This window comes from Plecotus auritus (genome assembly GCF_963455305.1).
Source record: "Plecotus auritus genome assembly, chromosome: 2".
Lineage (NCBI taxonomy): Eukaryota > Metazoa > Chordata > Mammalia > Chiroptera > Vespertilionidae > Plecotus > Plecotus auritus.
The window spans coordinates 33,150,632-33,175,560 of record NC_137771.1 but is presented as its reverse complement, the minus strand read 5'-3'; the positions used below and the strand labels follow the sequence as shown (position 1 = coordinate 33,175,560).

General features: G+C 48.4%; 1 protein-coding gene across 3 annotated transcripts; it reads left to right on the top strand.

The window, feature by feature from the left end:
• The first annotated feature begins 203 nt into the window (after positions 1-203).
• Positions 204-23,819, top strand: DIO1 (iodothyronine deiodinase 1). 3 transcript variants are annotated; one of them, XM_080654302.1, is made up of 4 exons: positions 204-623; positions 13,423-13,566; positions 19,219-19,418; positions 22,028-23,819. In XM_080654302.1, exons 1-4 carry the CDS (start codon positions 302-304, stop codon positions 22,094-22,096), a joined length of 735 nt encoding a protein of 244 aa, XP_080510428.1. In that variant the 5' UTR covers positions 204-301; the 3' UTR covers positions 22,097-23,819. The 3 variants fall into 3 exon arrangements, with proteins under 3 accessions (XP_080510428.1, XP_080510429.1, XP_080510427.1); XM_080654303.1 differs by lacking the exon at positions 13,423-13,566 and having other exon boundaries at positions 22,028-23,124; XM_080654301.1 differs by lacking the exons at positions 204-623; positions 19,219-19,418; positions 22,028-23,819 and adding an exon at positions 10,271-11,572 and having other exon boundaries at positions 13,423-13,553.
• Positions 23,820-24,929: the final 1,110 nt, after the last annotated feature.

Genomic DNA, 24,929 nt, shown 5'->3' with positions numbered 1-24,929 from the left:
AAGTGTTTGTTCTTGAACATTTATCAGAGGGAGAATTTAAGATCTGAAGTCTTCCAGCCCAAAATCCCTCAAAGGTTAAGGCAAAGAATCAGGAATGATAATAATTAGAACAGATCTTAGAAGCATCTGGTTGGGAATTTTCCATTCCATTGACAGGAAGGCAAACACCTTCTGTCCTGGTAGCTTCCTCCTGGCCAGGCTTGGCTACTTCCACCCTGCACCTTTGTTCAGCTCCGCCCACTGTGGCCCAGCTGCTGCGTCCCTGTCCATCAGCCTCAGAGCCACCTCTGGCTGTGCCGAGATGGGGCTGCTTCAGCCAGGGCTGTGGTTGAAGAGGCTCTGGATACTCTTGCAGGTGGCTCTGCATGTGACCTTGGGCAAAGTACAACTGAAACTGTTTCCCGAGAGAGTCAAGCAGCATATCTTGGCCATGAACCGGAAGAACCCGCACTTCTCCTATGATAACTGGGCTCCAACCCTCTTCAGCACCCAGTATTTCTGGTTCATCCTGAAGGTCCGTTGGCAACGATTGGAGGACAAGACTGAGGAAGGGGGTCTAGCTCCAAACTGCCCTGTGGTCCACCTTTCAGGACAGAGGTGTAACATTTGGGACTTCATGCAAGGTCAGGAGGCTGATATAGCTTGCTTGAGAGGTGCTTGGAATAGGGATGCTCAAGGCGGGTGGGAGGTGGGTTGGAAAGTCCTGGATTCTTCTTTTACTACTCCAGCTGCTCATTCTTTTGCTTCTTGTCCACTTCCTATTTCCAGAAACCAGGACTTTTCCTGGATTCTGTTTTTCTGAGTGGCATAGCACCTTTCATTGTGGGCACTCAAACCACAAACCAACCACACTGGCCTTCAGCTCCCCCAGCACTGCTCTTACCATACAGTCATTCTGCCTGAGATGTAATGTACTTCACCCCCTCTATGCCCTGTCAACTCCTATGCATCCTTCCGACTTCTGCTCAGTGACACTTCCTGCAATAAGTCAACCTCAGCTTCCCCAGACTAGGTTACCCCTTCTTGTATACTTAACATCCTAAATTTTTCTTATAATTACAACGTAGGGCAGGTGTAATAATAGTGTGGGTATTTGATTAAGGTCTGTCTCCCTCACTAGTCTGCAAGCTCTGTCCAGGTGGAGTCCATGGCTCTAACCCACCATTGTGCCCCCAGGGCTGCTGCTGACTCATGGTTGTTGCTCAGTAAATATTTGTGCTCTCTGTCTCTTCCAGGAAAACCAGCTCAACCTATTTGGGTTCTTAAAGCCCTCTCCAATCAGTTTTCTCCTTTTGTCCGCACAGCTGCTCTTCCTGCCAGGACTTCTCCTCCCCCTCTTTCCAGATACCCTTCCACAAGCACATTCCTGACCCATCCGACATCCCAGCTCACCAAACTTCAGCACCCTCCCCCAACGCCCATGCATTCAGGATGCATGCTCAAGGTCCTCCCTGGGTTGTGCTTTGTGCTCAAGGTCCTTCCTGGACTGACTCCAGCTTTTCTTCCCAACTTTACCTGCAACCTCCCCTTCATGTTCACCGCCTGCAGACAACTGTTGGACCTTGTACGTCGTCGTGGTGCTTTCCTCCTCTCTCTTTGCTGAAGTTGTTGGCTCTTCCATTCTATCGGCAACAGTTCAAATCCCGCTCATCCTCAGGAACCTCCTCCCTTGCCACCCCATCTGTGAAACCATCTCAGATGCTCTCTCCCTTCTGGATTCATGGCTCTCAGTCTGCACCTCTCCTCGGTCACTGACTGTTCCTACCCAGCCTTGGGCTGCCTAAGCATAAGTGTTTTCTTCTTGCCCAACGGGAAGCCTTGCAACAAGGCTGTGTCTGATTCATCTTTGAATTCCCAGGGCCCAGCACAGCAGATAGAGTAGAGAAGGTCCCTGAGGCAGTTGGCTAATCTAGTGCTTTTAAAAGCGTTCTTTAGAACCCAAGTCCCACAAATATGTTGTATTACATAGAGTCCCCTGGTCGAAGTAGTTTGGGAAACGCTGCACACGACACCCTTCTCTTGGAAATTCATAGTGGGCATGAACATATAACAGGGTCTGAGAAGATCCAAAGCCTAAGAGCAAACAAACAAAACTTGAAAAAACTTGAACACAGCATTGACAAATTTTACACACACACACACACACACACACACACACACACACACACGCACGCACGCACACACCCTCCCCACACTCCACCACAGGAAATGCCTATCATCATAATGGTTCCAAAGGAAAATGTTGACTTAATCCATTCCTCTCCTTTTAGAAATGAAATGGAGAAAACTGAGAGGCAGCCCTAACCGGTTTGGCTCAGTGGATAGAGCGTCGGCCTGCGGACTGAAGGGTCCCAGGTTTGATTCCAGTCAAGGGCATGTACCTTGGTTGTGGGCACATCCCCAGTAGGGAGTGTGCAGGAGGCAGCTGATCGATGTTTCTCTCTCATCGATGTTTCTAACTCTCTATCCCTCTCCCTTCCTCTCTGTAAAAAAGCAATAAAATATATTTTTTAAAAAAAGAAAGAAAACTGAGAGGCAAAAGTAACAGAACCAGTGACTGACTGACTCAGACCCAGAATCAGGGCTTCTTCTTCCTGTTTTTTTTTTTTTTTCATTGCAGCCCAAAAAACATTCATGAGTACCTCCTATGTGCCAGGCCCTCAGCCTTATGCCAGGGACACAGAGTTAAGTAAGAGCTTGCTCCTTCGCTCAAGGAGTTTAGGGTTCTACAGAACAGATGGACATAATATACAAATGCTTACTGTTCTGTGAGATGGGGAAGGCTATAGAGCTAGGAACTTTGCCTGCAGGGCTTGGAGGATTTCCTGGAGGAGGAGGCTTTGGAACTAGGCCTTGAAGAATAAGATTTTTGTACCTGAGAACGGAAAAGGGGAAAGTGTTGCAAGCAAGAGGAAAGCCAAGAGGTGATTTTTTTTGCTTGTGACTTTAAAACAGGGTGCACAAATGACCTCTATTTATTCAACAAATATTTATCAAGTGGCCACTGATAATAAGAGTAATGATAGTAACAACTAACTTTTTTTTTTAATATATTTTATTGATTTTTCACAGAGAGGAAGGGAGAAGGATAGAGAGTTAGAAACATCGATGAGAGAGCAACATCGATCAGCTGCCTCCTGCACACCTCCTACTGGGGATGTGCCCGCAACCAAGGTACATGCCCATGACCGGAATCGAACCTGGGACCCCTCAGTCTGCAGGCTGACGCTCTATCCACTGAGCCAAACCGGTCAGGGCAGTAACAACTAACTTTTATTGTGCACCTACTATGTGCCAAGCACTGTGATAGAATCAGGCTGATGTGCTGAATATCAATCATCTAGCGATCAATTCCATGAAAGCCACCTTGCCTCATGGTCAATTCACAGAATTTACTTGCCTCTTTTTTTTTTTTAAGTATATTTTATTGATTTTTTACAGAGAGGAAGGGAGAGAGATAGAGAGTTAGAAACATCGATGAGAGAGAAACATCCATCAGCTGCCTCCTGCACACCCCCCACTGGGGATGTGCCCGCAACCAAGGTACATGCCCTTGACCGGAATCGAACCTGGGACCCTTCAGTCCACAGGCCGACGCTCTATCCACTGAGCCAAACCAGTCAGGGCTACTTGCCTCTTTTAACTGTTTACTTTTAGTGGGCCAGTTCACATTTTGAAGGCTGTTTATTTATCTGAGACTGAAGAAAGAAGAAAGAGGCTAAAAGACAAAAGAAAACTCTGCTTATGAAATAAAGTTGGCTTTCAACACATTGACCCAGAGTCCCCTGAAATAGTAGGTGCTGGTTATTTGTTTATTTATAGTCGGTGCAGTGATCAGTGTTGAGGGCAACACGACTGCTCTCTGTCTGGTAGATCTCACAACCCAGAGAGGGAGACAGTGTAGTGGTGGAGGGAGCCAGAGGGTTTTAGAGGAAGTGGGGTGGGGTAGCGAGGTATTCAGAGGAAGGCTTCCTGGAAAGGATGATGGTGAGCTGATTGTCTAGGGACAGTGAGGCCTTGGAGTGGGTGGGAGCAGAGAAAGACAGAGGAGGGAGCAGCAGAGGTAGGAGATGGGGAGGAGCATCGGTCAGTTGGGCAGAAGTGGGGTTTGGAAGGCATGAAGGGGTGAAGGATGAGGCTGGAGATACCATCAAGGACTAGAGCTTGGGGAGTGGGGAGGTAATGTGTCTTACCAAAGAGTAGACTTTATCCTGAGGGTGTTGGTGAGTTCTAGAAAGATTTTCAAGCAAGGAGTTAACACCATCAGGTCTGCTTATTAGAAAGACATCCTGTAACTGTTTTGGAAACCCATGAAGCCACAAAAAGCTCTGCTGTATACTTTGAATTCATTTTAGAGCCACAGAAGAGAAGGTCTGGCAGAGTCTTTATGGATAACCTAAAACAACTCTTTCATTTTTCATATACAAAGGCCCAGAGAGGTAAATTACTCGCTTAGAGTAACACAGCTAGTTCTAATAGAGCCAGAACTAGAACGTGTGCCTTCTGACTTTCAGCCAGTGCACTTCCTCTCATTAAGTAAGACAACAGAGGCTCAGAAAAATTCTCAGCCACCACCTATCCTCTGCATGTACATGCACAGATATGACATACACATGCCTTTGGACACACACACACACACACACACACACACAGCAAAACATTAACTTGTGTATTGTGGTGGAAGGCAAGCCTGATGATTTACTTTCTAGGTACCTAGGAGTTAATCTGAAACCGATTTATTTCAGCCCTTGTTTAATATCATTTAAAATCTCTCTAAGCATATTTATGAGGTGTCATCTAGTAATTATAAATGGACTTTCTGTGCTGAGAGAGCCCAGTATGGGGGTTAATTTACTGGTCTGGGGTGGGGGTGGGGAGTTTAGGATGGTAGGTTTGAGTCCAGCACTACTACAGAGCTGTTTTCCCATTTTTACAGATGAGGTGATAGACAGTTTTTGCCCTATGTTCTTGACAGGTGTGTTCTGCACCATGGCCTGTGGACATGGGCAGGGTGTCAGCCCTCAGCGCTGCCACCCCCTTGTACCTGTCCTTCCTCTCTCTATTACCAGGACAGCAGGGAACTGAGTTTAAACTTTGCCCTCAATACTGATCACTGCACCCACCACACTATAAACAAACTAATGGCTCTGTTTCTTCTAAGGTACTAATCAATGGGTGCTGAATCTTTTTTCTTTCCAACTAAAAACAAATTCCAGACAGCTAATATTTAACTCTGGTCCTGACCTTTAGTCTTTTGATTTAGAGGCCAATGGTCAGCCACTTGTCCATGACTGGCCCCTGAGCTTCTGCTGAGGCCCGAGCAACCCTGTCACATGGGCAAGGACTGGTTGAGCAATCCACCAGCAGCGACAGAGGCCCACGCAACACCTCTAGGGCCTCTTAAGAGAAAATCTGTGAGCCAAGGACAAGGAGAACCGTGTATCTCCAAAGAAACTGGCCTGCTTTCTCCTCATATACTGAAAAATGAGGACTATAACCAATGACTTCCCCTTTTACTTGGCCACCAGGAAACTCAGAGTCAAATATCAGCTGTTATAATGCAGGGACCTTAAAGCCTATTTATGTATTCCACATTTCCCTCCTCTTCTATGCCTCCTAAACTACTTCAAATCCTTTGCGGAAGTAGGTGAAGAAATAACTAACCAAGTAAACCACGAGCAAGGTGAGATGTCCTCTACTCCCCATCCATCAGCAAGTCCTGTCAATTCCAGTTTTTCCTTCTCTACTGCCCACACACTAGCCCATGCTCTCATTGTCTCTCATGTGGATTCCTTCCATGCTCCCAACTGTTTCTCTACAGCTTCCATTCTCACCTCAGTCCCTTCCTTTTAGAACAGCCAGAGTGATCTTCTGTATAAACCTGATCATTTTTTCATTATACAGCCCTCCTGTAGCCTCAGGAGGCTGGCTTGCAAGCAACAGAAATACACTTTGTATTTCATATATTTATATATATATCCTATCTAATAAAGAGGGAATATGCTAATTAGCCATCACTCCATCACAAAGATGGCTGCACCCACAGCTGAGGCCAAGTTCCCATAAGGAGCCTTAACGAGCAATCAGCAGGGACCTGAGGCTACGCCCTCCCCCACCCCCGTGGGGCTTGACAAGGGACCTCAGGCCACACCCCACACCCGGCAGGGCTTAACAGGGGACCTCAAGGTGCACTTCCCATCCTGGTGCTGGGCTAGGGGACCTCAGGCTGCTCCCCCCACCCCAGCACCAGGCTGGGGGACCTCAGACCGCACCCCCCGCCTGGCAGGGCTTGACAGGGGACCTCAGGCCATGCCTCCCGCCTTGGCACCAGGCTGGGGGACCTCAGGCCAAGCCCCCCACCTGGCGAGGCTTGACGGGAACCTCAGGCTGCTCCCCTAGCCCCAGCACCAGGCCAGGGGACCTCAGACCACACCCCCCACCCTGCAGGGCTTGACAGGGGACCTCAGGCCGCGCCTCCCACCTTGGCGCCAGGCTGGGGACTTCAGGCCATGCCCCCTGCCTGGCGGAGCTTGATGGGGAACCTCAAGGTGTGCTTCCCATCCTGGTGCTGGGCTAGGGGACCTCAGGCTGCTCCCTCCACCCCAACGTCAGGCCGGGGGACCTGAGGCTGTGCCCTCTTGCCTGGTGGGGCTTGACAGGGAACCTCAGGCCATGCTCCCCACCCAGCGGGGCTTGACAGGGAACCTCAAGATGCACCCCCAGTGCTGGGTCAGGGGAACTCAGGCCACGTTCCCCACCCAGTGGGGATTGACAACGGACCTGAGGCTGCACCCCCCTGCTGGTGGGGCTTGACAGGGGACCTGAGGCTGTGCCCCACTCCCGGTGCCGGGCTGGGAGACCTGAGGCTGTGCCCCCTGCCTGGCGGGGCTTGACAGGGGATCTAAGGCCGTGTCCCACACCTGGCGGGGCTTGACGGGGGACCTCAAGGCATGCCCCCCACCCTGGTCTGGGTTGGGGGACCTCAGGCCACGCCCCCATCCTGGCGCCGGGCCAGGGGACCTTAGGCTACATCCCCTGCCTGGCAGGGCTTGACAAGGGTGGGACTGGCCGGGTCTGGATCTAGCCCACTGTGGGGGTGGGCGGCCGGGTCTGGATCTCACGTGATTTTGAGGTGCATGTGGGTGGGCGGGGACTTGACTCTGGGTCCCATGGTGCACCCCAGACTCTGATAGGAGGAAGGTTTTCATATACATTTTACTAATTTTCTTTCATCTCTGACACTTCTATTATAGAGAAAGGGCAAATAGCAATATTAAATTATTTCCTCTAAGTAATCCCCTTTTAATTTGCACAAATTTTGTGCACCGGGCCACTAGTATATATATATATTTTTCAGAGAGGAAGGGAGAAGGAGAAAGAGATAGAAACATCAATGATGAGAGAGAGTCATCGATCACCTGCCTCCTATACACCCTCTCCTGGGGATTGAGCCCCCAACCTGGGCATATGCCCTGACCAGGAGTCGAACCGTTACCTCCTGGTTCATAGATAGATGCTCAACTACTGAGCCACACCAGCTGGGCCACTCTGGTTTTCTTAGTCACACACATATACATACACAAAGGAATGTATTAGAAAATTGTAAGATCCCCAGAATCAACCACAGCTGGAGCACTAGGCCTGGACTATCTTTTAGCATCAAAGGTCAGGCCTGGATGCTGCTATCATTGTGGTTGCCATGGGAAACCATAAACACTGTGGGACTCCACCAACCCTGATGGGCACTGCCACTGGACCGTGGATGAATTCTACCATCTCAATTATTTCAGAATCAAAGATCTATGTGGGAGGGTCCAATCAGCCCTACCTGAGTCACTGACTGTGCCCTGGCCCCTCTGTCTTCCATAGAGCAAGGCTGAGCACACTCTCCCATCAATAAATAATACACAAAATAGGGAATTCCAAGTAGGAAGGACAATTAGGAGATGGGCAGCCAAAATTATAACAAATATCCACCATGCTTGCTTTGAATCTCCATGAAGTCCTATTGCACCTAGAATAAAATTCCCATTCCTTATAGTGTAGGAGAGCCTGCCTGCTCTGGCCCATACCTACCTCTCCATCCACAACTCTCATTCCTCCCCAGCCTGGCTTCCGTCACATTGGCCTTACAGGTCCTTGAACACACCACCTGTCTGTGCCTCCTCAGGGCCTTTCTACATGGAGTCCCTTTGTCTGCTTCTCCTCCCTTTAGCCCCCAGGCTCATTCCTAATCTTCATTTCTCCAGTTAAATGACAGACATTTCATCAGAGACCTTCCTTCACCTGTCTGTCTAAAGCAGGTCACTCCTTTATAGCCTCTTTTGTAACACTTACCACAACTTGAAATTACTTCATTTGTACCTTTACTTATATTTTGCCTGTCTCCCCATTAAGCAGGCCTCCAATTGCATGCAGGCAGAGACCTGCTGGTCTTGCTCTCTGCCGAGTCCCTGGCATATCACAGAAAGCCTTGTATATTTAAGTGCTGAATAAATGCTTGTAGATGAAAAAAAGTATGCTCCATGTGGGGGATGTGAGGAGGAGTGAGGAACAGGCCCTGCCCTCAAGGGCAATGAGTAGCCTGGGGGATATAGACACGTACAGGCCATGTCCCAGTGCAGCACCTGCATATTCTAACAGGTGTACCTTAGGGACTCAACACTGTCAGCTCTGGCCGTAAGTAACCACAGGGTGCTAGCAGCTCCCTAGACTTCCCCCCAATCTAAGCTGGTGAGTTACAGAAGGCACCCACTCAGGGCAGGCTTCATGGGACCAGTGAATCACACGGGGTCCCACATTTAGAAGGGCCCTGTGCTTGGGGTTTAATGCTTTGCTATAGCTGTCTTGAAATTCTCAATAGTTTTATCTTTGAATTTGCATTTTGTAACCTGATGCAACAATGGAATATATCGTGGGTACTTGGAACCTGGCTTCTGTAGGATCCCAACTCCTATAGCCTCCCTGCTCTCCAAGGCCCACTCTTCCACTCCCATCCCATGTAGCTTCCTTCCTGTTCCCACCTAGTCACTGCTGCCACCTTCTGGCCCACACAGGGCCTGGGCATGGGCATGGGAAAGATCAGGTGTGGGCAACCCACAGTGTCTCATTGCAGGGCATGGAGGCAGCCGTCCCCATCCAGGGCTGACAGCATCATGTGCAATTTGGCAAGTGACTGGGGTGCCTTGATAGGAGTCTCTTGCCCACCTCCCCTGGCATGTCGCTGCACAGAGTTTGTAATCTCCTGTGGGTTGGGGTGGGCAGGAGAAATGTCTGGCTAAATTTCTGTGTTCCTGGCTGGGATGTGGTACATTGGTCTGGTGGCTGAAGGGAAAGGAACGCCAATAGCCAGTGGCCACAGACCCACATTCACATGCATACTGAATTTGGGGGCTCCTGGGTGACTGTGAGAGTCTGCATTCTCCCTGTGAGTATCCCTGTGCCCAGGGAAGTGCAACATTAAATAGCAACGAAAAGTACAAGGCCAGGCAGGGAGAGAGGGTCGGTGGGAGGAGTCGGCACTGGAGCCGCATTCCTTGGCCCTCCCACCCTCTCCCTTGCCCCGCCCCTGCCCCCACCCCACCCCCACCCCCGGCCCCCTGCGGGGGGGGAATCCATCCCAAATCACTCTTCCTCACACCCTCAGGGAGAGGAGCTTTCAACGATTCCCTCTTCTCCGTCTCCCCTCAACCCCCCTCTTCCACTCCCTTCTCCCGGCACGAGTGCAGGTCCCTTTAAGGCGAGGGCGCCTTCTCTGGGTCAGACCAGGGTCCCCTTCCCTGCTCCCACCCCCTTCTCCCGGCACCGAGTGCATGTCCCTTTAAGGCGACAGCGCCTTCTCGGGGTCAAAACACCGTCCCCTACCCTGCTCCCACCCCCTTCTCCTACCCCCTTCTCCCGGCACCAAGTGCTGGTCCCTTTAAGGCGACGGCACCTTCTCTGGGTCAGACCACCGTCCCCTCCCCTGCTCCCACCCCCTTCTCCCGGCACCGAGTGCATGTCCCTTTAAGGCGACGGCGCCTACTCCCGGTCAGACCACCGTCCCCACCCCTGCTCCCACCCCCTTCTCCCGGCGCTGAGTGCAGGTTCCTTTAAGGCGACGGCACCTTTTCTGGGTCAGACCACCGTCCCCTCCCCTGCTCCCACCCCCTTCTCCCGGCACCGAGTGCATGTCCCTTTAAGGCGAGGGCGCCTACTCCCGGTCAGACCACCGTCCCCACCCCTGCTCCCACCCTCTTCTCCCGGCGCTGAGTGCAGGTTCCTTTAAGGCGATGGCGCCTTCTCTGGGTCAGACTACCGGCAGCGGCAGCGGGGACGGCGACCACGGGAGCATGGCGGACATCGACCTGTTTCTGGAATGTGAGGAGGAGGAGCTGGAGTCAAAGGACAAGTTTGTGGAATGTGAGGAGGAGGAGCTAGAGCCATGGCAGAAAATCAGTGATGTCACTGAGGATTCTGTAGTTGAAGATTATAATTCAGTGGATAAAACTACTACAGTTTCTGTGAACCAGCAGCCAGTCCCAGCTCCAGTGCCCATCGCTGCCCATGCTTCTGTTGCTGGGCACCTCTCTACATCCTCCACTGTCAGGAGCAGCGGGGCACAGAACAGCGACAGCACAAAGAGGACTCTTGTCACACTAACTGCCAACAATGCCGAAAGAAGCCGGTGTCCTCGACAGAACATGTCTGAAGAACAACTATTGGCACAACGAATCTCTGCAGCCGAAAGAAAGCAACATCGTCGACAGAACATGTCTGAAGAACAACTATTGGCACTACGGACCGCTGAAGCTGAAAGAAGTCGGCGTCGTCGACAGACTATATCTGAAGAACAACGACTGGCACAACGTATCTCTGCAGCTGAAAGAAAGCAACGTCGACGACAGAACATGTCTGAAGAACAACTATTGGCAGAACGTATCTCTGAAGCCGAAAGAAAGCAACGTCGTAGACAGAATATGTCTGAAGAAGAGCTATTGGCACTACGGACCGCTGAAGCTGAAAGAAGCCGGCGTCGTCGACAGAACATGTCTGAAGAACAACGATTGGCACAACGTATCTCTGCAGCCAAAAGAAAGCAACGACGTCAACAGAATATGTCTGAAGAACAACGATTGGCAGAACGTATCTCTGATGCCGAAAGAAAGCAACGTCGTAGACAGAATATGTCTGAAGAAGAGCTATTGGCCCAACGTACCTGTGAAGCAGAAAGAAGCCGGCGTCGTCGACAGAACATGTCTGAAGAGCAACGATTGGCAGAACGTATTGCTGCAGCCGAAAGAAAGCAACGTCGTCAACAGAATATGTCTGAAGAACAACGATTGGCACAACGTACCTCTGAAGCTGAAAGAAGCCGGCGGCGTCGCCAGAATATGTCTGAAGAGCAACGATCAGCACAATGTATTGAAACAGGAATTTCTAGGGGTGAAAAAGACATGTTTAAGGACATTTTAGAAATCTTAGCAATTAAGGGGACCGTGGAAGAAGCACAGGGCTGAAAAGCTGCAACAGGTACATTTCCATAGCATGAGGGAGCTGGGAACAGCAGAAGGTCTATATTTACAAAATAAAGGTAAGGAAACCCCTCATTCAAAGGGAGAAGAAGAAAGCCCAAAGGGAATAGGAAAACAATAAGGAAGGAGGGGAGGAAAACCTCATCTTTGAGCTTTGGAGTTACTATAGTAACTAGTCTGAGGGCATAATGACCAATCAGAAGGGATATCAAGGCACTGGGACTTTCAGCCTTTATAACCTGTGGAAACAGGAAGTCAGTGGGACTCTTTCCTCTCCCCATGTTGGGAGTCCCTTCTGTGGGACTCCTTCCCCCTCCCCCCACCATGTGGGAGCCTGTGCTGTGAGATTCTTTCCCCTTCCCTACGTGGGAATCTGTACTTGTTCTTCAATAAATTTCCACCTTTGCTATTAAAAAAAAGAAAAAAAAAGTACCAGGCTAGGGCAAGACAGAGACCACAGAAGATAAGAAAAATCTTTATATCTTAAATAGAGGCCCAGTGCCTGCACCCTCTCCAATCTGGGACCCCTACAATCTGGGACCCAGCCTGCACCCTCTCCAATCTGGGACCCTCGGGGGATGTCCGACTGCCAGCAGTCGGACATCCTTCTCACAATCCGGGACTGCTGGCTCCCAACTGCTCGCCTGCCTGCCAGTCTGATCACCCCCTAACCACTCCCCTGCCAACCTGATTGACGCCTAACTGCTCCCCTGCCAGCCTGATTGCCCCTAACTACCCTCCCCTGCTGGCCCAGTAACCCCCAACTGCCCTCCCTTGCAGGCTTAGTTGCCCCCAACTGCCCTCCCCTGCTGGCCTGGTCCTTCCCAACTGCCCTCCCCTGCTTGCCCCGTCACTCCCAACTGCCCTCCCCTATCATCCTGGTGACCCCTAACCGCCCTCCCCTGCCAACCTGGTCACCCCTAACCGCCCTCCCCTGTATGCCTGGGTTCCCCCCTACTGCCCTTCCCTGCAGGCCTGGTCCCCCCCAACTGCCCTCCCCTGCTGGCCTGATTGCCCACAACTGCCCTCCCCTGCCAGCCATCTTGTGGTGGCCATTTTTGACCACATGGGGGTGGCCATCTTGTGTGAGTGTCAATTTGCATATTACCTCTTTATTATATAGGATATACTAAATGGCATTCCCTCCCCCCCCCCCCATTTTTTGAACTAGGGGCCCTGAGTTTTCATTTTGCACAGTAAATTATGTAGCTGGCCCTGCTCCCACCCTTCACTGCCCCTTCCTGGAGTCCCTTTCACTGCCTCCCCCACATCTTGGCTCAGGGAGAAGATAATATCTAATAACAGCTTACATTTATTGAGCACCTACTATGGGCCAGGCACCATTTTAAGTCCTTATCTGTATTAACTTCTTTAATTCTCACAACAATCCTATAAAGTATAATTACTATGTACGTTTGTGGATGAGAAAGCAGGTGCCTTGAATGGAAAGAACATTGAATTGAGAGTCTACGAGCCAGAGTTAATTTTAACTCCACTGCTGACCTACTGACATGAGACAGGCCTATAAAACTCAATTTGTCTATAAAATGGGGGAGAAAATTATCTACCTTGTAGTATACCAATCACATCCCATGAGAGAATGGATGTATGCTTGCCTTGTAAACTGCATTCAAAGGGACTCTTCTTATCATTCTTTTCATCCTCACCCAGCAACTGTGGTGGCCCACTAAGACGCCTGATAAAACCCCTCATTTTATAGAGGAGTAAACTGGCTCCAGCTTCTGCTAAGTCATGCTTTCTAAGCTTCTCCTTCTCTTCACTGTACCCTTGATCCATCTTAGAGGGGGAAATAAAGATAACAGGATTGAAGCGGAAGCAAAGATGATGCTTGTAAAATAAATGCTGTGTGTAAATTGATTGGTCGGAGATGGTTCCATTTCTGTTTCAGGCAACAGGCCACTGGTGCTGAATTTTGGAAGTTGTACCTGACCTTCATTTCTTTTCAAATTTGACCAATTCAAGAGACTTATTGAAGACTTTAGCGCCATAGCAGATTTTCTCGTCATTTACATTGAAGAAGCACATGCATCAGGTACACAGATTCCCTGCCTCTACCTCCTCCTGCCCTCTCTTTACTTGCTCACCTTCCACCAAGGTTGGGGGTGGAGAGAGGTATAGGAGGAGAGGGAAAGAGTCGCTGTTCACCCACCATCTCCCAGTCCCTGCTAGGTTTACCCACCACTTGCTAACTTCAGTCTGCTTTCAGCTAGGCACACAGAGCAGAAAACCTAAAGTGACAGGGTCTAGCTGGGGGAGCATCTAATATTCTGAATGGATAAGTAGGGAAATCAAGAGAGAGGATCTAGCCCTAGCTGGTTTGGCTCAGTGGATAGAGCATTGGCCTGTGGACTGAGGGGTCCCATGTTTGATTCCGGTCAAGGGCATGTGCCTTGGTTGCGGGCACATCCCCAGTGGGGGGGTTGCAGGGGGCAGCTGATCGATGTTTCTCTCTCATCGATGTTTCAAACTCTCTATCCCTCTCTCTTCCTCTCTGTAAAAAATCAATAAATTTTTTTTTTTTTAAAAAAGAGAGAGGAGCTAATATGAGCACAATTATAAGGAATTTAGAGCTGAAATGTCACAAGTGAAATGACGTTTACCTACTAGTATGTGTGAAATTCATCCCAAGCCCTTCTGAGCTCAAAGGGACATCGTGGTTCATCTCCGTCAGTGTTTCCCAAGCTTTAGGGACCATCAGGAGTGCCCGGGGGGGCTTGTTAAAACAGCCTGCTGGACAGAGTCTAAGTCAGATCCCCATGGGGCCTCAGAATGTGCATTTCTAACAAGCTCTGGGCAATGCTGAAGTTAGTGGTCAGATACACTTCTATCTTTCCTGCTTTTTGTGGGGATCAAACCCATGAACTTGGCCCAACTCTCAAACCCAGAGACTGAAGAAGGCAAGAGGCGTGGGTGGCCGCGTGGAATGAGTGTCATTTATTCACCTTTCTCCCCACAATATTTGTTTTTGTCAGCCAGCACCAGGCGGACTCCATGTCCCAGAGCTAGAACCCAGTAAAAGGTGGGTGAATGAGTGAAGTGTTTTAGGCCATTATTGGCCTTGCTGGCTCCTCCACATGTTGTAAGTGTAGAGATTGCTATTAATTAATTTTCAGGAAGGTTGATCCAGCAGTGCTTTCTCCAGTGCAGTCCCAGGATCCCTAGTGTCAGTGCCACCTGGGTTGCTTGTTGAAAATGCATATTCCTGGGCCCTACCCCAGGCCCATTGCATCTTGATTTATATGTACCCAAAGGTTTGAAAATTGCTTTCAACTTATTCATTTAACTGGCAGCTCCAGTCCTCATTAAGACTTGGAGGAAACTTAAAATATTAGCATAGGGTAATAGATATATAGAGGTTTTACTATATTCTTCTCTCAGCTTTTATGTATATTTAAAAATGTCCGTAATAAAATTGAAACAGTAAAAGAGAATGTGGGTGCCCACAGGTGTCGGTGGTCTCCACAGCTGAACAGAGATGCTGCTTTGGTGTCATCACAGCTGACAGCTGAAGCTCGGCCCCGGCTGATTTAACTGTCTTGGGCCAGCACTTCTCAAACTTGAATGTTTACACTTAAGCCACCTGGGATCTCACTAAGATGCAGATTCCAGCTGAGCCACCAGGCCAGGGCCTCCCCAGGTGATAATGAGACTGCTAGTTCAGGGACCACACTTGGAGTAGCAAGGTCCTAGAGCCACGGTTTGCCACTCTGTTGACTAATGAGTTTGCCGACCACTGTCCTAGAGGATCCAGCTTTTTTTTTTTTTTTAGTCTTTTTTTATTTTATTTTATTTTTATTTTTATATTGATTTCAGAGAGGAAGGGAAAGGGATAGAGAGACAGAAACATCAGTGAGAGAGAATCATTGTTTGGCTGCCTCTTGCATGCCCCCTATTCGCGGGGATCAAGCCTGCAACCCGGGCATGTGCCCTTGGCCGGAATCGAACCTGGGACCCTTCAGTCCGCAGGCCAACACTCTATACACTGAGCCAAATCAACTAGGGCTCCAGCTTTAATCTCTAAAAAATAAGTTGCAGTCTGGGACAAGGGTGGTCAAACTATCACAGAAATTGTTTCTGGTCCTGATATCTGTCTCCTCACCCATTTTTCTTGAGTCAGACCCAGCCGATTTAACCCTTCCCACAGCCCAGGGTGCCTACCTCATCTACTGAGGAAAAGCTTCCTGTCCCTATCCTGACACAGACCTGATTTCTTGCCTCTGTGCTCTGCCACTCCTAGTTGGGGCATTTCTTTCTCCTTCCCCAGGGTGCTTGTTTCTGTCACTCAGACAGAAGTGGGTATGGCCTGAACCCCACCACTGAAGTGCACAGAACCAGTGTCCTCCGATCCCAGGAGGTCTGGGATCTGTGGCCCAAATCAGTCAGTTTCCTTTTTCACAAATACCACGTTTGTCCAGGTAAATTGTGGGAAAGTAGGAGATGTGGTGGGAGAAGCAAACTGGAGTTTCAGGCCTAAACCTGAGTCCTGGCTGCATCGCGTGCTGGCCACCCAACCGGGCCAATGTACCTTCCATGCCAGCTTCTGCACCACTAAAATGGGATACAACACTGATCCCACAGAATCACTCAGTCAGCAATATTTAACATGTGCCTGCTATGTGCCCAGCCCTCTGGTGGGCCTGGGGCTATAGAGATGAAAGATACACACAGTTCTTGCCTCTAAGGAACTCACAGTTGAAGTTGGGAGGCAAGTCATCGCTCCTGTCTGGGCCCCCATGCTCTCAGGATGGGGATGAGCAGCTCTGTTTGGCCTGCACAGGAGGTTGCTGTGAAGCTCCATTGACTAATTGCCCAAACGTGGTGCTATTGTCATCCACAAAGTTTGATGTCGTGGGGCAGGTAATAAATACTTTAAATACTGGTTTTTCTTGGGGGAAGGGTACTGAGCAGAGGACTTTGAAACACTGAGGAGGTGAAGCAAATTCTGCTGATGGGCTTAAGCAACTAATATTACCCTGGGAGATAACTATTATTGTAAGCACAGGCCATGTGGCTTCCAAAGGAACCCATGACCACATTGTCTGGGTTCCAGGCTCCTCAGAAATGGGGCAAGTAGAAGGGGACACAGCAATTTATAGTAACTTTTTCAACCTGTGGGCCCATAGCTAATAAGTGCCACCTCCTGTGAGCAGGCAGAAGGGCACCCTCGCAAATGAGGTCAATTGAAAATCTTCCATTTAAACTTAAGTAGCTTTAAATGGTTTGGTTTGGAAGGGGCTGGGGGAAACATCTTCAGAGCAAAGTAGCAGAAAATCTGCAGTATATATTACAAACTGGGTTCTTTCCTACCTTTCTGTTGTTTGGGGCAGTCAGACAAAATAAACCAAGATAGTTTGAGCAGGTCCTATGAACTAGGCTGAGTACTGAGAATTCCATTCATGTTATCTGAGTTAAGCCTCACAGTCATCTACTTAATAGGTTCTTTTAATTAGTAGGTCCTATTAACCCATTTTACAGATAAGAAAACTGAGAATTTAGAGTTTTAGAAAACTTGCCCAATATCACACGACTTAGTGTGTCAGGGAAACTTTCCTGGAGATGATGTTAGAGCAATGGTTCTCAGCCAAGGGGAATTTTGTCTTCCAGGGATCATTTGGCAATATATGAAGACATTTTTGGTTGTCACAAATTGAAGGTGGGGGGGTGGTGGTTGCGGTTCAAAATCCTACAACACACAGGATGGTCCCCCCACACACACAACAAAGAATTATCTAGCCTGAAATGTCAATAGTGCCAACGTTGAGCAGCCCTGTGTACAGTTGAGCCTTAAAAGGACAGGCAGGATTTCAAACATGGAAGAGATGGTAAGGAGAAAGGGCAGCGGGGTGTCAGCATCATTTGAGGAGTCCACTCTAGCTAGATGTGAAAGGACTAGCATCCATGACTGGAAATGTAGGTGGGGAGAGATGACAGGGATCATTGAATATTATGCTAAGGAGTTGGTCTCATAATTGGTGTTTAATCAGAAAAAAAAATGACCAAATTTTGTGTTAGGAATCATTCTCAGAGATTTCTGGACGATTATGTAGAAGGTAGTAAGACTGTTACAGAAGACTGGAAAAAAAACCAAGCCATGCTTAGAGAAAAGGAGTTACATTTTATTAAGGGCAGGGCCAGAGAAAAATGTGCCTTTCAAATTCTGGGCCCCCCCACATGGAGGAAACCTTTTCTATTTATATTTTTCCTAGCTCTTTTGTCTCCCAAATTTGGAATGAGACTTCCGGGCCTTCTGGGAAAGAAGGCCTACGTGCTGGGAAGGGGCCATGAGACCATATCTTAAGGCCTGGCCTGGTGTCAGCACTGACAACTCTGTCTGGGGCTTAGTCCATGGCCTCTCTGGAATGGGAGTAGTCTTATTTTCCTTATTATTTAAGCAAGCAAGCATTTACAGAAGCCAAAATAGCAGGGTTAAAATTTCAAACAGTTTTTATATAAGATGGATGCTTCAAGACCAGGAGGTCATTGCCAGGCTAGTAGCTGTACTTGGCTCTAAGCTCACCCTGAGTGGCTTATTATAAGGCTGTTAGAGAGCTAACCCATCAGCTGCAGCAGCAGAAGCCACAGTATCCAACCAAGGAGAGAAAGTCCAGCTAGAGGCAGGAGCTGCGATGAAAACAGCAGAAGTGAGAGACAGCTTGGGGGTGAGTGGGTGGAGGATCCCCAAGTATTACACTGGCTGGAGCAAAAAGCTGGAAGAAGAGCAGAGAGATGGGCCAGGTCACTCAGGACCTGGTAGACCATACTGAGGAGCTTGGGGCTTATCCTGAAGGTGATAGGGAGCCATTGAAAGATCTAAGCAGGAGAGTCACATAGTCAGATTTGCGTGTTTTTTTTTTGGAAAGAACTCTGGTGGAGAATAAATAGAAGAGAAAAATTGTCTAGACCAGGGGTGGGCAAACTTTTTGACTCGAGGGCCACAATGGGTTCTTAAACTGGACCGGAGGGCCGGAACAAAAGCATGGATGGAGTGTTTGTGTGAACTAATATAAATTCAAAGTAAAGGAGCAGAGGGGAGAGCAAGAGAACCGGATAGAACAGCCGGATCCGGCCCGCGGGCCGTAGTTTGCCCACGGTTGGTCTAGACTCTAGAGCAGTAGTACTCAAATTTTGGCATGTGTTAGAATCATCTGGAAGGCTGTTAAAACTGATTGTTGACCCATTCATTCTTGGTCAGTCTATGTTGGGGCCCGAGAATTTGCACGGCTAACAAACTCCTAGGAGATGCTGATGCTACTGGTCTGGGCAGCTCACACTTAGAGAAATACTGCTCTAGATCCTGGCCTAAGTGTGGTCCAGGCACCGGCAGCCTTGGCATCCTGGGAGCTAGCTAGACTCAGGGCCACCCTAGACAGACTGAATCAGAATCCTTTAACGAGATCCCTGAGTGATTCATTATCACATTAAAGTTTGAGAAGCACTCGTCTGTTGGATTGTCTCACATCGAAGAGCCGAGATCTGGATGTCAGGAGCCGCGGGCTTTAGTTCTGGATCAACCACTAACTCCCTATTTGATCTCATGCATTTCCTCATAATAGGAAACTGGGCCAAATCATGGCCAAGGGTCCTCAATCTGGGACCCCCCCGCCAGTTAAAAGTGGGGGCTATTTAGTCTAAAGGAAGTGTGTACCATGCCTGTGGGGTCCACTGCTTGGCCTTTCTCTTGTAGATGGCTGGGCTTTTAAGAACAACGTGGTCATCAGGAATCACCGGAACCTCCAGGACCGCCTCCAGGCAGCCCACCTGCTGCTGGACAGGAGCCCCCGGTGCCCTGTGGTGGTGGACACAATGAAGAACCAGAGCAGCCAGCTCTACGCGGCACTGCCCGACAGGCTCTATGTGCTCCAGGAGGGCAGGATCCTCTACAAGGTGGTGACCACTCCCACCCCCACCCCAAGGCAGGGGCCCAGGGAGGGCAAAGGGCAAAAAGAGGCTTCACATCAGGCAGACCTGGATTCAAATAGCTGCCCAGCCATTTACCAGCCATGTAACCATGGGCAAATCCTTTCTTTTCTTGGAGCTCCAGTTTCTTCTTCTACAAAATGGAGATGTTGGCTCCCATGTCTCAGGGGACGAAATGATGCACAGGGAAGTCCCTAGCATTTAGACTGGAGCTGGGGCCTCCTGGCAGCCTTCTGAACCCAGAAGACTGGCCCACCCCTGGTTTAGTTTGAAGCTGAGAGATAGAGAATATTGTTTCCATTTTATAAACAATGCTCAGAGATGGGAATTGACTTGCCCAAGGTCACTCTGCACAAGGCTGATTTTAATTCTAAGTCCTCTGTATGGGATGAGTCCAAGTGGGAGGGTCTGAAGCAGCTAATCCCTGAGGCAGGCCTGAACCTAGAGGGGCTGCAGGAAGTGGGAAGAACACAAACCCTGAAGTTCAGAGCTGGAAATACTGAAGCAGAGGTTCAAGACAAGGGTTGAGTCCAGGCTTCCTTTCTGGAAGGACTGCGTTCCTCTCAAGGCTTCCAGCCTGGCCAGGGAGGGATATAAGCACAACCTCCGACCCCTGGGCCCTGCTGCCCTCCTCAGAGAGGTCAGAAACCTAGTTTGGTAGCGCTGAAGGGATTTGCAGCCTTGGAGAGCACAGAAAGCCCAGCCATGGGGATACTTCTCTGCCCGCAGCGCGAGCTGGCCTATGTATGCAGTTGAAATAAGAAACGACTTGTGGATGAATCTCCAGGGTGCTGAGGGTCAGAGCCTGAGGATTCCGGTCCTACCCTGAGACATGATTCTAAGATGGCAGGACTGAGGCAAACCGGGCACTGTGTCCCTACCCTGGGGTAGGCCCTGTGAAAACACTGAGAACACACAAAAAAAGTGAATTTAAAATGGCCCAAACCTTCCTTGAGGTGTTCACAGTCTAGGCCAGGGGTGGGCAAACTTTTTGACTCGAGGTCCACAATGGGTTCTTAAACTGGACCAGAGGGCCGGAGCAAAAGCATGGATGGAGTGTTTGTGTGAACTAATATAAATTCAAAGTAAAGGAGCGGAGGGGAGAGCAAGAGAACCGGATAGAACAGCCGGATCCGGCCCGCGGGCTATAGTTTGCCCACGGCTGGTCTAGGCAGTGGTTCTCAACCTTTTTAATGCCGTGACCCTTTAATACAGTTCCTCATGTTGTGACCCCCAACCATAAAATTATTTTCGTTGCTACTTCATAACTGTAATTTTGCTACTGTTATGAATCGTAATGTAAATATCTGTGTTTTCCGATGGTCTTAGGCCCACAGGTTCCGATGGTCACGACCCACAGGTTGAGAACCGCTGCTGTAGAGCCTAAGACTCTAGGCAGGGGTCCTCAAACTTTTTAAACAGGGGGCCAGTTCACTGTCCCTCAGACCGTTGGAGGGCCGGACTATAGTTTTAAAAAAAAACTATGAACAAATTCCTATGCGCACTGCGGGCCCGGGACGAGTCGGCTGCTAAGCAGAACAGGCAGTGGCACCTGGCGGGCCGGATAAATGTCCTTGGCGGGCCGCATGTGGCCCACGGGCTGTAGTTTGAGGACGCCTGCTAAGGAAGACCCAACCCAACTAGAGTGTCACAGTATCCCAAGTGCTGTGAGACTCCAGAGCAGGGGTCAGTAAACTGTTCCTGTAGGGCAGGAGACAATCCCTGTCTCCACAATTCAGTTCCACTGGTGTCACACAAAAATGGCACAGACAAAGTGTAAATGAAAGGGTATGGAGGCATCAGGACAGATTTAGCTCTCAGATAGTTAGTTTTCCAACCCCTGGGGAAGGGCAAGTTTTTCCAAGGAGGTTACAATTGCTTGGCTAAGGGATAAGGAGCCAGCCATGTGAGCACGGTGAGTGAAAATCATTGCAGATGATTTTCAGAGAAGAGGGTGGGCAAAGGCACTGAGGCGTGCTAGGGCAGGGTGTGAATGGAGAACTGAGGGTTCTTAGGTTACAGAGGTCCCATTCTGCACCAAGGAGTTTGGCCTTCATTTTAGGGCAAAGGACAGCCATTGAGAAGTTTTGAGCAGGGGGGAGACATGATCAGATCCTTACTTTAGAAAGATCATTGGCTATTGGGTGAAGAATGGAGTGGAGAAAGCAGGGCATAGTCGGGAGGTGAGACAGCTGCCCGAGTAGAAGAGGAAGGGGCTGAATTAGGCGGTGGGATTGGAGAGGCAGAGGTGGTTCTGATATAGAATGAATAGAACTTGATGTGAGGAATGGAGAAGATAAGCCACTCTGAAGGTATGATTATGGAAGAAAAGTGTATTTGTATAGACCCATTTCTCCTTTTGAAACTATTCACTTTATCCCACTCTGGTTTTCCTCCTACTTCTGTCCTGTCCTAAATGGTGGGGCCACTCCACACACTCACCCTGCGTGATCTCGCACACCTCATGGTTGCATCTGCCACTGACAACACCATCCTGATGCCTCCCACATGGATATCATTAGCCCAGATCTCCTGCAAGTCAGAAATCTGGGAATGCTGATTTATTTCTTTTGCAGGGTAAGCCTGGCCCTTGGAACTATCACCCAGAGGAAGTTCGTGCTGTTCTGGAAAAACTCCACAGTTAACCGGGACAGATCCCCCAGTCCCAAGTGACCAAGAGGAAGGCGCCTCAAGGCTTGGCTCTCCCCCCAACACAGCTGGCTTTTACCTCTTGACCTGTGTCCCCAGTGGAATTACTAGCTCAGATTTTTCTGATTTAAGCAAACAATTGTTATAATCAGAAAATGAAGCAGCCAGTCAGCTGAGTGTTAAAGAATGTACAGCTCCACGCTGTCTCCACTGTGGATACTTCACAGCATGATATGTCTCTGAGTGTGAGAGCAGTCGTCCTCTGTGGGTGTACTTTTCAAACGTGGTCTCTCTCCAGTTGCCATAGTACCAAGTGATTGGATATGGCATCCCTTACATTAGGTAAATGCATTTTACCAAATTTGTCATTTATGGAACGGATTGATATTTAAGATACTAAACTGGTTTTTAGACCCAAGCATGGGACAACTCCAGGTGTTTAGAGAGAGATGAGGAATTGAAAAAGGAGGGAGTAGGGATGGGAGGAGACAGTAAAGATGGTAATCCTTTCCCTGCCAAAAAACTGAAACCAGCCAATGGGGGTGGTGGTGAGGGGTGAGTTTCCATGGTAATGCACCTCCAATTCTATAGAAGAGCTGGGTACTTACTTTACAATCTTTACTGTGTTTCATAGAAATCTGGCTCTCTGTATTCTGGAATCTTCTACCATCTTTACTTATCAATGGAGTCACTTGGGAGGGGGAGGACTGGTTTCCCAAAAACATTATAACCTTGACCAAACTAGACAACAGGCACCAGCAAAGCTGTCGTTCAGTTATGCAGAAGCTCATACTTGAAGTCCTATTTCTAAGATTTTTTTTTTGCAAGTCTCTTAATGGTCATTTGTGTTCAATTATATCAGACTAATGGATAACCATTGATACTCATCTGTTTTAACTCTGCTTCTCTTCATATTTGTTTATGACGGCCACAGCCTAAAGTACACACAGCTGTGACTTGATTTGAAAATAAAATATTTGAAGATGCAGCAAGCTAATACAGAATGATTAAAATATATGAGCCCATTTGGGATGGCTTCAGTGTGATCTTTCTATTTTCTTTTCCAATTTGTGTCAACCTGTTCTGTCTTTTATGATATCCCAATGTACAGTTATCTGATTAGCAAAAATACCATATGCTGGAAGGGCCTCATTTGATGGGAAGAACACTCGGTCTCTATGTGTTACATGTCAAATGTGGTTTTGTCTTGTGAACTCCCGCTAGAGAATTTTTTCACATTGGAATCAAACTACCTTCACAACATGACATAAAAGAATGAACTTGGGAGACATTCTTTTAACATGAAAACACATTTTCCTTGGCTCTGCCTTAATTGCTATAATGTTAATATTACTAATGTGCTATTTTACTTTTTTAAAAATAACTACTTTTAGTCACCTACTAGACACCGGGGCTTTCAGATATGTTATCTCATTTAATCTTTATAGATTTCAAAGAGGAAATTTATTATCTCCATTTATGAATGAGGAAATCAAGGATAAGCATTAAGTAACTTGTGGAGGGTCTCAAATTAGTAAGTAACAAGCTGAGATTCGAACCCCATCTCTAACTTCAGGGTCAGAGTCCTGGCTCTACTCCCTGCTAACTGTGTGACTTGGTATCTTGAGCTATAATGGGATATCAATAGTGCCTACCTCATAGAGAGGATCCATGAGTTAAGCACTCAGAACTGTGCCTGGTTTGAATACAATTCTATGGAAACATTGGCCATTATTACTATTATTTATTATTATTTATTATCATTGTTGTTCCACAACTGCCTCCTTGGGCTCCCTTTTAAGGGGTGAGGAATGGAAAGAAGATAGAACAGTAGGGACACATAAAAATTCTTCAACTTGCCAAAGCAACTATTCAATACTGGCATGAGTTTGTGAAGGCAAACTGAAACGTGAGTAGCTGTGAAAATGGTGGAACCAAAGCACATCTGAGCACTGTCCTTCCTAAGTCTTAAATTCACTTCTCAGATGGTCTTCCAATTCATGTCTATAAATGCACAGAAACCTCCCAGTTTTCAACAAACAATAGTAGCTGGAACTGAGGAATTTACAGAATTATAAAAGAGACCCCAAGTGTTCCAATTCAATTCTCTTCAATTTAATGCATCAGACATCAACTGAGCATCGATTCTTCTTTTCTGGGTGCTGAGTGATGAAAGGTGGACAAGGTCCAGCTGTTGTCTTCCAGAACCTTAACCTCATGGGATACCAGATATACACTGTGATGACCACAATTCAAGGTGTTGTAGAAGACTGAAGAAACCCAAGCGACGCTCAAAGAAATGGAGTTACACAGCTTTATTTCGCTGGCAGTCTCAGAGGAGTTGCCTCCAAAGTCTGAGCAAACCAATGTGGTGGAAGCCCTTCTTTTATCCCCTTTGGTTTCTTTGTCCCCCAAATATGGATGGGACTTCTGTACCTTTTGTGGGCTTTGCAAAAAGCCCCGTGGGTTGGGATGGGGGTCTTGAGATCATATCTAAGGGCCTGGCCTGGCGCCAGCGCTAATAACCCCCTCCAGGGGCTCATGGTTTATGGCCTCTGGAAAAATGTGAGCATTTAGGTAACAGATCTTGCAAGACCAGTTTGTGGAGAAAGGGGCAGTGACTGAATTATAGGTTATCAAGAATGTACATTAGGTTGCTGGCACAGATTCAGATTGCTACCCCCCAAACCTCAGGGTTACATTGGAATTAGCCTTTTAGCATTCTCAAAGGTGGAATATGATGGGTTAGAGCTGAGGTAAAGACTAAATGCTCAGGGAATACAGAGGAGAGAAATCTCTCTAGGCCGGGAAAAGCTTTATGGAGGTGGT